The sequence below is a fragment of the Pithys albifrons genome, chromosome 17 (genome assembly GCF_047495875.1).
Source record: "Pithys albifrons albifrons isolate INPA30051 chromosome 17, PitAlb_v1, whole genome shotgun sequence".
In the NCBI taxonomy this organism is placed as follows: domain Eukaryota; kingdom Metazoa; phylum Chordata; class Aves; order Passeriformes; family Thamnophilidae; genus Pithys; species Pithys albifrons.
In genome coordinates, this window is record NC_092474.1 from 5,048,108 (window position 1) to 5,064,071 (window position 15,964).

At 42.7% G+C, this 15,964-nt stretch overlaps 1 protein-coding gene across 1 annotated transcript in view; it reads right to left on the reverse strand.

Annotated features, from left to right (window-relative positions):
• The window catches only part of AACS (acetoacetyl-CoA synthetase), a 38,532-nt gene extending 23,318 nt beyond the window's left edge, over positions 1-15,214 (reverse strand). The window contains exons 1-4 of the mRNA XM_071571841.1: positions 14,971-15,214; positions 11,722-11,825; positions 7,985-8,105; positions 4,997-5,110 (exon numbers count right to left, since the gene is read on the reverse strand). Coding sequence (XP_071427942.1) covers positions 4,997-5,110; positions 7,985-8,105; positions 11,722-11,825; positions 14,971-15,088 — 457 coding nt within the window. The 5' untranslated portion in view covers positions 15,089-15,214. The remainder of the gene's footprint in view (positions 1-4,996; positions 5,111-7,984; positions 8,106-11,721; positions 11,826-14,970) is intronic.
• Positions 15,215-15,964: the final 750 nt, after the last annotated feature.

The following is a 15,964-nucleotide window of genomic DNA, read 5'->3' on the forward strand; positions in this document are numbered from 1 at the left end:
AACTGGGAGAGAAAGTATGTGGAGTGATTTGGGTACCTGGAGACTGAGAATACAAACACATGCAAGGGAATAGAACAAGTCTGTAGGAAGAGCCATTAGAGAAGAAACAAGTATCTGGAAGGAAAGGTTATAAATAGTTCCAAAGCAGAGAATCAGCTTTACAAGGCTAAACATTGTCTGGTAGACACTGCTAGAATCTTAAACACAAAAGAAGCAAAACCAGTGTCTCAGCTGATAAGGGAATAATACAGTGGGACAAGCCCGGGAACATTCCCACATAAATGTGGCTCTTCAGGTTTATCTCATTAGCTTGCAGCAAGATTTCAATATTTAAATTCAATTTATTAAGACTTACAGCATAAATTAATGACAAAAAAGTTAAGATTTTCAGTGAGCCCAATTTGAGCAACTGTCCAGAAGGTACTGGGTGGCTGAGACTGACTCTGCACTGATCAGAATCCAACCCAAAGGAAAACATGCAACTGGAATTCACAAACACACTGGGGTAGATCAAAGATCTGGAGTTTCAGATTGTCCTTCTAAAGCAGCCAAAATTTTGTCCAAGTACTTAAAAAAAAAGCACAGAATGGGCCTAATTGCATGACACTGACATGTGATTAGAATTCAGCACTTGAAAGCAGACTTAAAGGGCAATAAAAATGCTTTCCACCTGCTTAACAGCAGTGGTGAGCAGTGACAGATCTTGGACTGCAGGTGCACCACAAGGCCCTGTCAGACAGGAAACACTCACTAGTGCAAGACACTTCTCAGAGATACTTGTGGATCTATTTTTCAGGACAGGAACCAAAATCACAGATCTTAACAGCAATTTCTATTACATTAACTTTATCAAGTAGGAGGATGCTGACTTCATTTTTGCCAGTTTGTCCACACAACTTGTCCAACTTTTTAAAAAGTAAAGTTTAAAATTAAATCTTAAACTAAGATTTTTCCTCATGATTCAACAATCAGTGAAATCAATTTCTTAAACCAGCACAGCCACTTCAACTACTGTAAGCAGCTGTGCTTTTGGGAGTAGTAACTTTGAAAACAGCATTATGACTTAGGCCAAACAATTTCTGGAAAACACACAACTGTGAATAGAAGCCTCCTACCATGTTAAGATATAAGTTACTCCCTAGAATTGCCTGCAGCTTGTGGTGTTTTGTTCAGTGAAGTTCTTAAGCACATAAAGTACAGCAAAACCTCACACCTATAAAGGCATTATTTATTTTGCTATTTTCCCCATGGGGCCAAGGTTTATGACACAGGGTACAATACCCAAAAACCTTCATGGTGTTTCTTTTAAGACAAATCTTCCTCCCTGTATGTTAATGTGAAATATATAAACAAGAAGAGATTAAAATGTCATTTTGCATGACAAAAGCAGTTCTTTAATTGATGGCAAATATTTCCACTGAGCATTTCTTGGACGGAATCATCAGGGAATTGAAAGATCTCTCTCCATGCTTTGGAGCAGTTGTTACCTTGCCATGGCTTACAAGCTTCAGTTCTATTATAAGCAGTTCTCCCTTTCACCACTCCTACACAAAAGCCCTTAAGACAAGAGCACAAGTCTCTGCTGATTATTGTGAGCCAGACAATTATATCATTACTTGCATTTGTCAGTTGGCTTTGAGGTGGTGGTTGAGTTTTGGAGGATACCAGCCAAAACTGCCCAAAGGTATGAAACATGCACAGCAACTTACTCTGCATTTCTGTATCTTTACCCAATCACTGCAGGCAGCCAGCCAGCCTGATTGCTGGGATTTCACATTTACCCCAACACCAGGTATTATGAACAAAAATGTTTCTATTATGGCTTGAGATCCTCCAAACACGGCAACATAAGAACTCGTATTCCTTTTCTCTCAACAGCTCCCTGTGACAAAGCTCTAAGCAAGAGAAGTGGTATCTTAAAAACACTGTCTGGATTTCTTTTTTTAAGAAGCACTTACAGCCTGATCTGCTCAGGACAGCGTTTTCTGTCAGTTGCTATTTGCTTAATCCAGCACACACTGAGATTACATTTACATGTGCTCACTTACACTGCAGTACTTCAACAGAATAGGTAAAAAATACTCTAGAATGTTATATAATCATGCTAAAAACTATGTTAAAGGTCTAATTTCTCAGAGTGCTGAGAACACATTCCCTACAAGTATCTAATGCTTTCATGAAGTAGAACAAACATGTATGCAGAAACAGAGGCATCCAAACACTGAGAGCCACCTGCATGAAAAAAAATTGAGGTGGGACCCTGCATCAAAAAGCTTCATCTGAGCCTTCAAATAATGCACCAGGAGGAAGGAAACAGGGAGCTGCAACTGCAACACCTCAGTGGCTTATACTGTTGAACTACACCAGCTCTCAGATGGAAGAAGACTCAGTCAAAGACCAGACTTTTAGATTTCCTTTTCAATGTTAACACAGCATTTCATTCTCCTGCAGGACTTTAAAGTGGCCATCCTACCTACCACTGCTGTGGCCTGAGACTATTAGTAACATGCTAATCTCCTTACAAAGCCAGCTTTAAAACCCACGTAAGCAACTAGGGCTAATACAGTTACTATAGATAAAATACCAGCTTTAAACAATGTAATTCACAGAATTTTTATTGAGGATGTTTTTATGTGAACACACAGGGAAGATTAGATTGTTTTTAACAGCTGACTTGTAATAGAGCAAAGCTGGCTACAGATATATAATAGAAGCAAGACATCCAGAGATGAGAAACATACTCTCAGTTTTATTTTATTTCTATTTCAGTCACTTTTATTTGCCAAACAGATGGCTGTGGGGAGACCAGAAGTACCTCACATGTGAGCCCATGCAGCCTGCATTAGGTATTGTGTGTCTCTTCCAACTGTTCAAGCATCACTGACAGTACTGTAAGACACCTTCAGAGGAAGAACTATGTTTCATCACACATCTGCTTCCATTATGTTTACTATTAAGTGCTATCTCCTTAGTGATGGAAAGGGAAGACTAGGATGAAATCAAGCTGAAAAAGTGCTGACACCTCTGCCTGTCCACCCACATTCACCCACCTGCAACTTTAACATACTATTACTGTCATGATGCAATCACAAATTGTATTGAACCAACTGGGGAATATGTTAAGTATCATGAAAAGTTAGTTTTGTCTTCTTGTCTTAGAGGCAGTAAAGGATGGGGATGAAATCCACAGGAAAACAACACTGAAAGTCTCAGGTGTAATTCTAACAGCTCAAGATTTTAAGAGAAAGTGTCAACAAGGGGCATCAGAACCTGACAGGCTGACTAGGTGTTAGGCAGCTGGAATAAAATTAATAGAATATCTCCTTTCTATTTAAAAGCTGATGCTTCAGAAGCAGTAGACACATGCCCTGTGTTACTGCTATTATAAGCCACAGGAAGAATGGCCCTTCCCTCTGCCATAAATTTTGGAACAAATTAGGTCCCAGTGGATTTTGGCAAGTTTCAGAGAGCCTGATCTTTGATACCACAAGTGGGTGTAGGACTCAAACTTTCCCATCCAATACTTAACACATCTTTCCCAACTCCTTTTAGGAAGCCTCAGCCTCTGACTGCACTATTACAGTTCAGCTCTAAAAGGAACTGTTACTAAAATCATAATAATAGCATGATTAGTTTAATTATTAGCAGCACAGGCTACAGCTGGACTTTCAAGAGCATGTTTTCTCCAGCTAACAGAGCACATTCTGTTGCTCCTCAACAAGTGGTCAAATATGAATATGATGGTGTTAAGACTGAAAAGGGAGACAAAATTAGAGCATCTTAACTTAGTCTTCACTCAGACAAGCCTTCTCAACTTCACTGGATGGTTCATACCCAATTAAGGATTTAGCTCTAATTCTGTGTTAAAAAACAAGGCACCAGCTGTGATAATTAAGTGCTCAGTTACCAAATCCTGGGAATACTCAGACCATAGGCTTGAAATGAGCTCTACTGAGTTTATTTTACATTTTCATGTCATATTTGTGGGTTTAAAAACATACCCTTCTGGTTTTCAAGACAAATCAACAGTTTCATCACTTGGGATTTGCATCACAAGAATTTACACATACTTAGGAAAATGGCCAAGTACTGCTCAAAAACATGTGATTCCAGTAGTACAACGGACCAGTAGCACACCAGACCTTCCAAGCAGAAGTCAAGGAGTGTCAAGGATATTGCAGTTCTGACTGCACCACACTGACAAAACTAAAGAATTACAGAGCACACAAAGGAGAGATGAAGCAGCTCAGCTGGAAGACCAAAACCAGCAACTTAGAAATAAATGGACTGAGAGCGGCTTCAATAACTCCTTTTGATGCCTGAACTGTACAAGCCATTCACAAGACAAAAAACTGGTTATGTAGAAAAAATCCACACCACAGTCTCATGACTGCAGAGCATCCGGTGAGATACCAAAAGGATCACAGGGCTCTAACTACTGATCTCCACACTGCTGTGACTTGAAAAGTTACTGTCCACCAGCTGTTCAATAACACCATTCTGGGAGAGACTCTCCCAAGGGCCCTGGTGGGAGAAGGCAGTACAGGTCCATTCCTCAAGACCTGCAGTTAACTCAACACCAGATTACCTGGGGCTGTAGGGTCAGGAATTGCCAGCTGGCACCAGACCAACCAACATGGGACCATCATTTCCCAGACTGCCCCTGTGGGAATCCGCCAGACGTTGTGAGTCAAGGCTCAACAAGACACAAAGTTTCCATCACTTCTGCTTTCATAGTGTTTATGAAGCAGACCTTAGTGAAGCTTTGAATGAGGTATTTTCCTTCCTCCTCCAGTGCTAAAAAACCTGCAGGCTAAACCAGGTTCCTTCCCTCTAGAAGTATGTTTCCTACAAATGTAAATACAGCAGTGTAAGAGCCTTTTCTTTAGAAAGTTTCTGTGAAATAGTATTTTGCATTTATGTTTCTACAGCCTGACTACTCACTTGCACATTTTAAAAAAATTGCACCTCCTGTCCTACAGAAAATTCTACTCACCAACAACTCTGTCTCCTGCTTTTACTCCCATCTTCCTCATGGCTGCAGCATACAAAGCTACAGCTTGTCTCAGTTCTTCAAAAGTAACTTTCAAGATTTCTTCTTTGCCTTCCCCTGAGGAAAGATTAAAACAACCAGTCAGAAATCAAGCATTGCAACGTAAGTAGAGTCTAATACAACTAATTCTGAAAGAATACAAAGCAATTTTAAGAGAAGAGTTTCCACTAATATTTATATTTTTTGCTTGTTAAGTTCCTCTTATGCTGTAGCAAGCTTTTCTTTTTAATGGGAATCAAGTATCAATCAGTGGTGTTCATTCATAAGGCACAAAGACATTTCTAAAAACAGATCTGCAAAACCACAAAATATTCACTGGAGAAAGGTGTGTCCTCAAAAGGCACTCAGGATAAGCAGATTGCACTCACCAAGGTTAATTTCTAACGTGGAAATAACCTCATTTTCCCCTTTTTGCTCAGTTTTCTCATTAGCTCTAGGAAGCAGAACCAAGCTACCAAGTTTAGGTTATATTACAGCAACTCACTAACTAAAAAAGCCATGCACATACAGGCCTGACTTTCAATATGCTTTCTAAGCACTTGCCTTTGTCAACATAGCAAGAAGCAAACAAACTAACTTGGACTCCATCTCTGAAAGGATCTGTAGGGTGTTTACACTTTTGTACTGAATGTCAGATGTTACATAAGCTGTTAATAAATCACTTGTGAAACAAAATGAACAAATCTAAAAGTTATGAAAGGGAAAATTCACCATCTTAAAGGTCCCTTCCTGCACTTCCTCAGTGTGCCTCCTACAAACCACTCGGCCTGTCCTGTTCCCAATATCCAGGACTTCTTATGAAGACACATAGGCCAAGGATGTCACAACAAAGGTGACCTGCATACCCTTGTACTCATTCTATGCAAAACAGCTGCCATCAGTCTGACTGCCTGAAGCAGGGAACAGGATTTTTTAATGTTTTGCCTACTTAGACCTTCTTACCAATCACTCCAGACCTATAGAGCAAGAGAGCAGGTCATGATGCAAAACAACAGAAGTCCATGTAACATGGAGTTCATAAACTGAGCAGGCACTGCCAATACAGTCTGTGTTACAACAGAACAACAGGAAATGGGACTCTGATCTTGCTCCATGATTAAGGCCCCAGGAAAAAGGAATCACAAAAAGGATTTGCCACAGGAGCCAATGACAAGTGAAATTTAGGAGTTACCTTTACATTCCTGTGCTCTAATACACCAACAGACTCATCCCTAGTAGACACACAAACCCAGCCCAGGTCCCCAAACCACCACTCTGACCCAGCAGCACGGGGTTAACAAAAATACTCTGAATTAAGAGGTCTTAAGAAGATTAAGCACAGCAGACGGTCATGAAAGAAATGCAGGTGGAAGTCTGTTCACCACAGAGAAGCCAATGTATTCACTCCAGCACAGATACAAAATGGTGTCATCACCTGTGATTATGTGACACAAAGCAGTGAGTCTCCAGCACATCCCATGACTTCCAAACAAGAAGCAAGATCTACAGGGGCAATGTAACCACATGTCAAACCAAGTAATTCACTAAATTGGCAATAATCCCTACGATAACTTGAAGTGACTCCACTTTTTCCTCAAGCTGAATATTTAGCTTTTAACATTAACAAATCAATCACATCAATTCTACATACATTTAGAGCCAACTTATTCATCAATATTTGGCTTTCAGGAGCTACATAAGATGTACTTACCTACATTGATTTTTCCTCCATTAAATAATACATAAGAAGCTTTCCTAATGATCTCAAACTCTGAAAGCAATGAGTCCATCTTGAAGCCAGCTTCCTGTTACAAGTCTCACTTCTATCAGACTTCTCTAAATCAATTCTTGTTACAGCAAACTGGGTTACAGACTTCCCCAGTCCCTCTGAACTGGTAGTTTATTAAAAATATGTATGATCAGAGATGTTTCTTTCAATATCTCTAAGCAGTAAAATGCAATTGATAAGCATTTCTTCAGCAGCAAACTTATGGAAGGTGATTCTGATGTCTCACATTGCTTTTAAACTTTTACTATCAGAAGACTAAGATCCATGTAAAATTGATCTCTATGTATCTGAGAACAGAAACTAAGATTTGTAACACCTACACAATCAATCCATAGTTCTGCATCTTTTCCTCTGCTAAGGAGCTGCAAGTCTTCATTGTTAAGCTACTAAGAAGCATCACTGCTTGGTCAGTCTCATGATAAGGATTAGGTCCAGCAAAGGGGAAGCTCAGAACAGCTCCCTTAGGAAGCACTCACACACCTGCACAGAAGATAATCCCATCCAGCAGATTAGAATCAGTTTTTAAAGTTACCAAAGTCAGCAGACAAAGTCCCTTCTCTGTATCTCAACATTACCATCCTTATGGCTACACACAGGTTTTTATTTGACTTAAATCTTCAGTGTAACAAAAAAAATTAAGACTGAGCTTTAGTTTTTCAGACAAGTGAAATTCCAAGTCTCCTGTGTACATAAATGCCCTTTCTGTATCAACAAAAGCAGAGTTAATTCATATCTACACCCCAGGTAGTCCTTTGTATTCCTAAAATAAAGAGCATAGGAAGAGGGTGGGAAGGACAATGTCAAGAGACAGTGCCAAAATACTTCCTGAAGGCAAGTGTTAGGCAAGTGTTTGACAAATAATATCTCAAATACTGAGTGCTGCTAAACACAGAGGGACCCCCACTACCTTCATGCAGTTGAGCACATTCTAAGAAAGCTTCATTTTGTTTGCTAAGGACTTTACAAAACTATCTGTATTCCCAAGAGCATGTTTCACTGGGGTTTTCTGTAGAGCTGTGTCACAGATTGTGCAGAGTTACTGACTTTATTACCCTTTTTTCTCCTCACCCAAACCAGTTTATTTCAAGGGTTCATCCAAGCAGTTTCACAAGGCCTAGTCCTGTGAACTGTAAACAAATATAAGCCATTAATTTTTTTCTTACTTGCTGCATAGAGTGCAATCTTGTCATTGTCCTTGTGCCTCAGGAGATTCTCTGCATAGTTCAGACGGCTGCCCTTAAACCATTCCGGGACATCTGCAATACTTTTGGATGTATCAATCACCTGGAAAAGACATAATGCATTCCTGGAAAACTGGAATACAAATTTCTTTTTGAGAGAAATTAGCTAATTCATTCCAAGCTCTTTTTAAACAGCATTAGGCAAGAACCATTTCTCCCAGCTTACAGATGGCAAACAGACACTGAATCCTGTGATTTCTGGCCTGGAAAGATTAATTATTTGTCAACTGTCACAAGCAAATACGTCAGTATAACAAAACTAGAAAAAGTCCCTTGCTGACAGTTCTACCTTTGAACCAGCCTTTAATATAAAGGTAAACCACTGTGACAACACCCAGACCACAAGGCACAGGCAAACCACAGTGACCACTGTGGTTTAACCTCTGGGAACACCCCAAATAGGGGCTGAGCTGCAGTAAATTGAAACTCTCTCACAGGACATGATCCCCAGCCCCCCTCTTAGGAAGCTGTGAGCACCCACTCCTCCCCAGCATGAGTCACAGGGTACAGAGACCAACATCAGGAACTCAGACAATGGTAATTCAAAATAATAAACTGTATAGTCAAATGTAACCAAAGAATTCCAGCTTTTTATTACAATTATCCATTTTTTAAGAACTAAGAGGGTCCAACAACCCAATAAACCAATATTAACTCCCCATTTAGGACTAAGACATGCAAAGAACTGAAAATTGCAAGGAAAATTCATCATATGATGAAATAACTCCCCCATCTTGAACTGATTAAGCCTCAAAGTATTACATTTTGCCTTGATAACAATGTTAGGTAAAGAGACCCTTAGCATTAGCCCCAAAGGTCCATATTCCTTCCAAAATACTCCTCTGCTTAGCAATTCAACTGCTCAGCAGCACATATATTTTAAAATCTTTAAACAGAAACTTTATTTTATAGTTGTGTTTTTGAAAGCTTGTTTATACCCTCAGGTTGTCTCATGGATTGCACACACATTATAGAAACAACATTCCTTCAGACCAAGTGAAAGGCTCTTCTGAGAGCCAGTCAGAGCTCAAAATACCTCCCATTCCAGAAAACCTAAAGGTTTTGTGCTTTGAGATGGGCAGTGTATGTATTGCTGGAGGCAATCCTAAAAATTAATTTAAAAGCCAAGCTCAAGCTCATGTGGAAGTGCCCTACTGCATTACTTTATTTCAAATGCATTTTCTAAAAATGTGAACTCACATAGATTTCTTTGGTCCTAACAAATAGCAAGAATTGAGTTAACAGTCATACTTTATCAACTGAGACTGCAGAAATTATTTTTTTTTCAAACCAACATATATTACTGCAGTAATTAGAAGTTGCTCTTAGCTCTGACTCATTTCTGACTTCCTTAGCTTGAAGAAAAGCAAGCAGAATGTTTTCAACATTTTCCAGGACAAGATCCAGCAGAACTGTTTTTTCCTGAAGTGGAAAAAAAATCCTTCAAAGAGCTCCACTAGCACAAGGTGTTGAAATTACACACTTGATGCTCAAGTATTTCTCCCCAGGTAACATATATGACTCCTAGTCAAGCCCAGATTCTTTGGTAGTGGTACTTCCTTACATGAACAATCTGATCTCCTGCTTAGAGACCCTTCCACAGGACCAACAATTGCCAGGTGCTTCTCACAACAAAAGGAAAACATACTCTACATTTCTCATTTAAAATCAGCTACTTGTACCTTGACAGAGCAGTGCCAAAGCTGCCATGCCAGGATAGCTTTGCACACTGTAAGTAGCTGTGTTCTTTTCACAACTGACATGGGTATCAATTGCTACAGAGTGACATCAGTATGTCTACATCAAATATTTAAACTTAGTAAGGGTTTTAAGTGAAACAAGGGCTGCTCATATTATATGTACACAAGGTAAAATGTAAACATTTTACTGTTTTTCTTTGAATGACCTGTGAAAGTAGAACCTGTTTCACTGACTGGCTGGAAACAAAGGAGACAACTCTGTGGTTCATGAAAAATTTTATTTACCTCAAAGCATAATGTTTACTTCCAACAGACAGCCAGGATCAAGCTGTAAGATACTTCAAACCAAGCTTCTCAGCTCTTTAGCCACCACAGACCAGCTCAGTCACTGTGACCTGCCTTTCCTCCTGACACACAACAGGAACAGACCAATGGCAAGGACAACAGCAAGTCAGCAAAGCTGGAGTCAAGCCTTGAAGCTGCACTGGGGGAAAGTCAAACAGCAACATCCACAACAGGTGCCTCACTATCTTCTGCAGTCCCTGACTATTATTTAACTCTCCCTCTCCTGTCTCAAGACCCGACATCACAGCAAGACCACTACAGCACAGGCACACAGGGGTCTGTAGCTCACAAGAGGTCTAGTTAAAGCCTTCCTTGACACCTCCATCCTATTGCTTCTCATAAGAAAATCCATTTTTAGGGCACCACCTCCTGCTTCAATTTATCCTCCAGTTCATCAGCCATTGTTGGCATCTTGAGGGACTGAATTCTAGGAGTGCCAGTCCTGGAAGGCAAGAGAACAATTGTTACTGTCCAGCTTGCTCAGTACAGACAGAGGTGCCAACCAACTCCTCTGAACTGCTTGCTCAAGACAATTTGAATTCACATGGAAATTTAGAATAGACTTGCTAGCAGCACAGAATATGTAGAGAAAATAGGCAGTACCCAAATTCAACCTGGCATGATTTTGAGCTAAAGATTAAGTGTTTACAGTGTCTTCAGACTACACATTTCAAAGCAGGCTAGTTCTTACAGTGGTGATGAATTCACTCTTCTGAAGGATGAGTCACATTAAGACACCTGAGCAAGTATTTTCATGGCAGGAGGAACTTGACCTATTCTATCAGTAAAGAAATTCATAAAACAGGAGAAGTCAAAAGAAACTTACCAGTCCCCTTTGCAGGACTGCCAGTACTCTGAGGGTTCTAGGAACAGATGGTCCCCAGGGATTAAGATACAAGTCCAGTCCTCCCTAGTAAGTCCCAGGAAAGTTCCACTTCATCAAGCTTTTGAAGTAATCAGTCCATCTTCCTCAGACAGAAAACTACAGGGTGATGTTGACATCCTACACTAGGACTGTACAAGAGCTCCAGATCTGCCCTCCCTTTGCACGAGCTTCAGAGTCACCCTTATTCCAAGGCAACTCTGTGGCACAGTCTGGTATTCCACCCGTGACTGTGTTCAACCACCACCATTCCCTCAGAGATATTTCAAACCTACACCTGATTGCAGAGCTTCCTAAACCACTTCTACAAAGCCAGAAAGTAACAGGTGTGTTTACCAGGTAAGCTGACTCACAGAAGTCAAACACAAACTTGACAGCACACCAGCATTTATAACACCAAGATGACATTCTACAAGCACAACCCTAAAGCAGAAGGCAGGGTATTGGTAGACTCCTCAAAAGCAGCCAGGAATGACAATGTGTGCAGGAGCACATGACAAGAAGGACAGTACAGTAGAACTGCTTAGGACAATAAAATTTGAGGATTTCACTGTCCTAAAGCCTGCCAGCAACAGAACACCACCATCCACCACACCAGGAAATTCAGGACTATACACTTGAGAGATTCCTCATATCACTTGCGGGAGTTCTAAGAGGTCAAAAGACTGTTGTAAAATCAGTTTATTTCCTGTTAAGTGTTGCACTTACTGCAAGATAAACACTGAACTTACCTCATCATACAGGTGAGAGCATACAATGTTACTGTACTTCCAGAATTCTGCCCAGAAGTCCGAGTAGGATTCCACTGACCACTGATACAAGTCATCATAGTTGGCTGGAAGTAATAGATACATGTTAGCATTATGCAGATAATAACTGGAATTTAGACAAACTACAATTAGGGATAGGCCAGATAAAGAAGATTTGTGGCTAAAACAAACAGGAAGATAAATCTGACAGAGTGCATGACTTCTACTCAGGGCAAGAGACTCCAGCATCAGAGACAGTCTACTTGAACCTGAACACATGGCATCACTTCACCTGACTTGCACAAACTATTTGCATCCACAGCAACAGAAACCTTTTCTAGTAACTCTGAGGAATGTCCTCCCTTACATCAGTGCAACTGAAGATCAAATACCCAGACAGAGTCCTACTTGCCGGCAGTTTCACTCCTTACCATATCAACATAACTTTCACACAGTAAAAGATAAAAAAGGCTTCCTGAGAAGGGACATTTGCTGTAAGGTTCTAGTCTGGGCCAAAGATCTCTGATAGCTCAGCAACATGGAGATTAGATGCACTTGTTACCCAACTGTGGTATCAACAGGACTGCTAGAGGAAGCATGCTTCACTTTCAGTAAATACAAGGTCTGACAGACTGCAGCTTACTTTTTCATGCTGAAACAGCATGAATGAAGTAAAACAAGATGTTTATTAATGAGATATTAAACTATGACCTGGCATTAAACGTCTCATTTCAATGTTTAAGTCTTACATGATTGTGAGACAGATGACATAACCTGAGGAATGCATAAAAAACCCCCACAACTCAGACTAAATACTGTAATTTACTGTGTAAAACAGTTCTAGGTATGAATAACTGAAGATGATACCTCATCACCAGCTTGAAAGTGACATTCCCCTCATCATGTCCATGCGGTCTGAAGTTGTGCCAACAACCAATTAAATATGAATATCTGCCATCAGTGACAGTAAGTTTCCTGCTCTGCCAACTGTGTTCCCTATGTGATGCTTTCAGCTAAACCACTCAAAGGCATTTTCACCAATTAGCTTTGTTTGTCATTCTGCTATCCAGACAATTGCTTCACAAGTCATCTTGGTATCCTTTTTCTACAAGGACATCTTCCAACTTTTTAAGAGAAAAACATTTGGAACTATTTCTGCACAGTTACACTTGCCCACTACTGCAGTTTCCTCACCCCGTCTGTCCCTTCTACATTTTATTCCACCTAAGCCTTTCCATCAGCATGAGATTATTCCATAGGTATTACTGACACAGACACAAAGGCAAAGACTCTTCTCTGTAAATCAGATTTTGCCTATACATTGCCTCAATCCCAAATTCCTACATGTCCTTTTTACACTCCTCCCAAGTTACTACCCTGTACCTTACACATCAACTGTGTTGATATAAGACTTTACCCAAGAAGAGTTTAAGTTTCCATCTCCTCCTTCAAAATCCAATTGCACCACATGTTCCAAATAATTTGATAAATGCAAAAAGCTTCAAGGCACTGGTAATTTGGTTTCTCTCAGTATGAACAACTTGTTCTGTTTTGTCTATACAGTTTGTTCCAAGTAAGCATCAGCACACAAGTCCTTCAGGGCACAGGCTTGTTACCCAGCAAGTAAACAGTGCATCTTGCTACGACATTTTCAGGGCCAGGCAGAGCCACGCTGCTTAAAGGGCTCTATTGCCCTTAGCTCTCCTGTGAGAGTCCACATCTTAATGGTACAGAAAGTATCTATTCTTTGGTTTTGAATGGCACTCAGGCCAGTGAGCACCAGTGCAAACCTAATGGAAGCTGACAAAGGTTTCTATACACGCACAGGAATCTATTTTCCAATGGAGAAAGCCACTACAAAGTGGGATGAAAAGAGTTCTCATGGTTTCAGTCCTGAACACAGGTGACCCATCTGCAGCTGTATTCATTCTTGATCATACGAGTAACAGTTACACCACTTTCCCTCAAGAGTTGGCTAAAACCCTGTAGTAACTTGCTACCTATCCAGCAGAAGGCAGACTCTACACATTTGCCTTCCAATGGGAAATCACCAACAGTCAAAATAATAACCTGGCTTGCCTACATAGTAATCAAGGTCAGGAATTGTTTTCTAGCCATGAACTGCTGGAAGCACTATGTCCACTGCCACCACTCCAGAAGGTCTCTGCTCATCCCACTGACATCTATACTGGATGACAAACTTTCAGGCCACTCACCAGAACTATTCCCTTCATTCCCCATCACACAATCAATCACAGGACAGCTACACAGGCAACCTGGCCCCCAAACACTTAGGGAGAACAGGCAGCATAAAACAAACTAGTCAGAACTGGAAAGTTTGACTCCCCAGGCACTGAAGATCACCTGGTCCATGATGAGTCCAAGCCCCCAGCACCAGAACCACTGATACCCTGGAGACATGTCACCAGGCATTGAAAAGCCAACATTCTGAGTTGCAAATACCCCTGGAGGTCCTGCTGAAAGCAGGGCTCATTTCAAATATGAGCCTGGTTGTTTTTGAGTCCAAGAACCACACACCTATTCACAGCCATACAGGTATTTCTGAACAAGCACAAATCAGAGTCTGCAGTTTGAGAGCTTTAACAGATGCATACCAACTTTTACCCTTGAACAAGCTTACATATCATCTTTCACCTCCCAGTATAGCTGAACATTAAAGAGACATACTCTTCTTAATCAAACATGTATGGCCCTAACTCAGTCTCACACGCTTATGTCGTTAGAGCATCATGCTGAGGTTTATACTCACCTCACAGCCATGGCGGCAGCGATCCCGCCTTCTCTCATCCCTTTAAAACACCAGGCAAGCCCAGTGCTGCTCCTGCACCAGAAACTCCGTCCACACCGGGAGCCGCCGCAGGTAGCGAGGCCGGCGCTGCCGGGGCTGACATCCAGCCGCGGCCCCAGACGCAGATAAGGCTGTTTGCCTTTCCCATCGGTACGTACCTTCACACTCAGCGGATGCTGCCCCAGAGGCCTCTGGCTGAGGCTCCAGCAGAGCATCCCGCCCGCACCCTGGACCACTGTGTCCCTCCTGCCCCCGGGGGTGCTCGGGCACCCAAGGGAACCGAGACCTGAGAGGTAGGCGGATGGCCCCCAGCCCCACCGCGGGCCCACGTGAGGCCAACCCCGATAAGGCAAAGCCCCGCCGGCCGCCACAGCTGGAGCCCGGCCCCGAGCAGCGCCCGCCCGCCCCGGCCCTGCGCTCACCCAGGCGGAGCCCGCAGCTGCTGGCCACGGCGGCGCGGAACCGATCCATGTGGGTGTTGCGTTTGGTGTCAGGCTCCCACATCACCTGCGACTCCATGATCTCGGGCTTGCGGGACATGGCAGCGGAGCGAGGCGAGCACCGTCCGTCCCGCAGGGCACCGGTATTAGCAGCACGGCCACAAATACCCCCTCGTTCCCCGCGTCTCGGCGCCGACTGCGGCCCCTCCTTTACGCGCACAGCTTTAAGGAGCGTCTGATCGCATCACACCGTAACCTTCCGCCGCAGGGAAAAAAAGTGCGGCCCCGCCCCGCCCGCCGAGGGGGCGGCGGGCACCGAGGGGACCGAAGGGGGCGGGGGAGCCGCGGGGCGGGAGGGGCGGCGGGGCCGGGCTGGGCTGGGCTGGGCTGGGCTGGGCCGGGTCGGTGCTCGGGGTCACCCGTTCCGGCGGCCCCGGAGCGCGGGCACGACGCGGGCGGCTCGAATGAATGGGGGAGCGGCCGTGCCGGACACCCGGGAGCCGCCGCTCGGTCCCTGTCACCTCTAAAGGTCACCAGACGCCGTGTGGGCACCGGGAGGAACCATCGCTTCGCGCTTTTCGTCGGATCTCTGAGAAGTCACCGCCGCTCTGTTTATTTATTTTTTTCACCAAGGAGGCCTGAAGAAGTCCCAACAAGTGTCTTTGACGCAAAAATGAGGCAAGAAACGCGTTCCTCCATGGCCTCGCCGTGCCAGCTGCGCTTGTGTAACACTCCTTCCCTCCACAGCTTGCACCTTGGATTAAAACCTCTTATTGCTGCTCTGCTTTCCAAGTGTGACCTCTGCTAGTGACTCTCGCAGTGATTTCAGCCAGGAATTGGCATTAATGAAGCGCTTAACTATGTGAAATTCACTACTGGACTTGGTGATCTTAAAAGCTCTTTTCCAATCTAAACACCTGCACAATTCAAGGGGTATCTGTGCTACTTATGTAACTTATTTTCAAGGTCACGATTT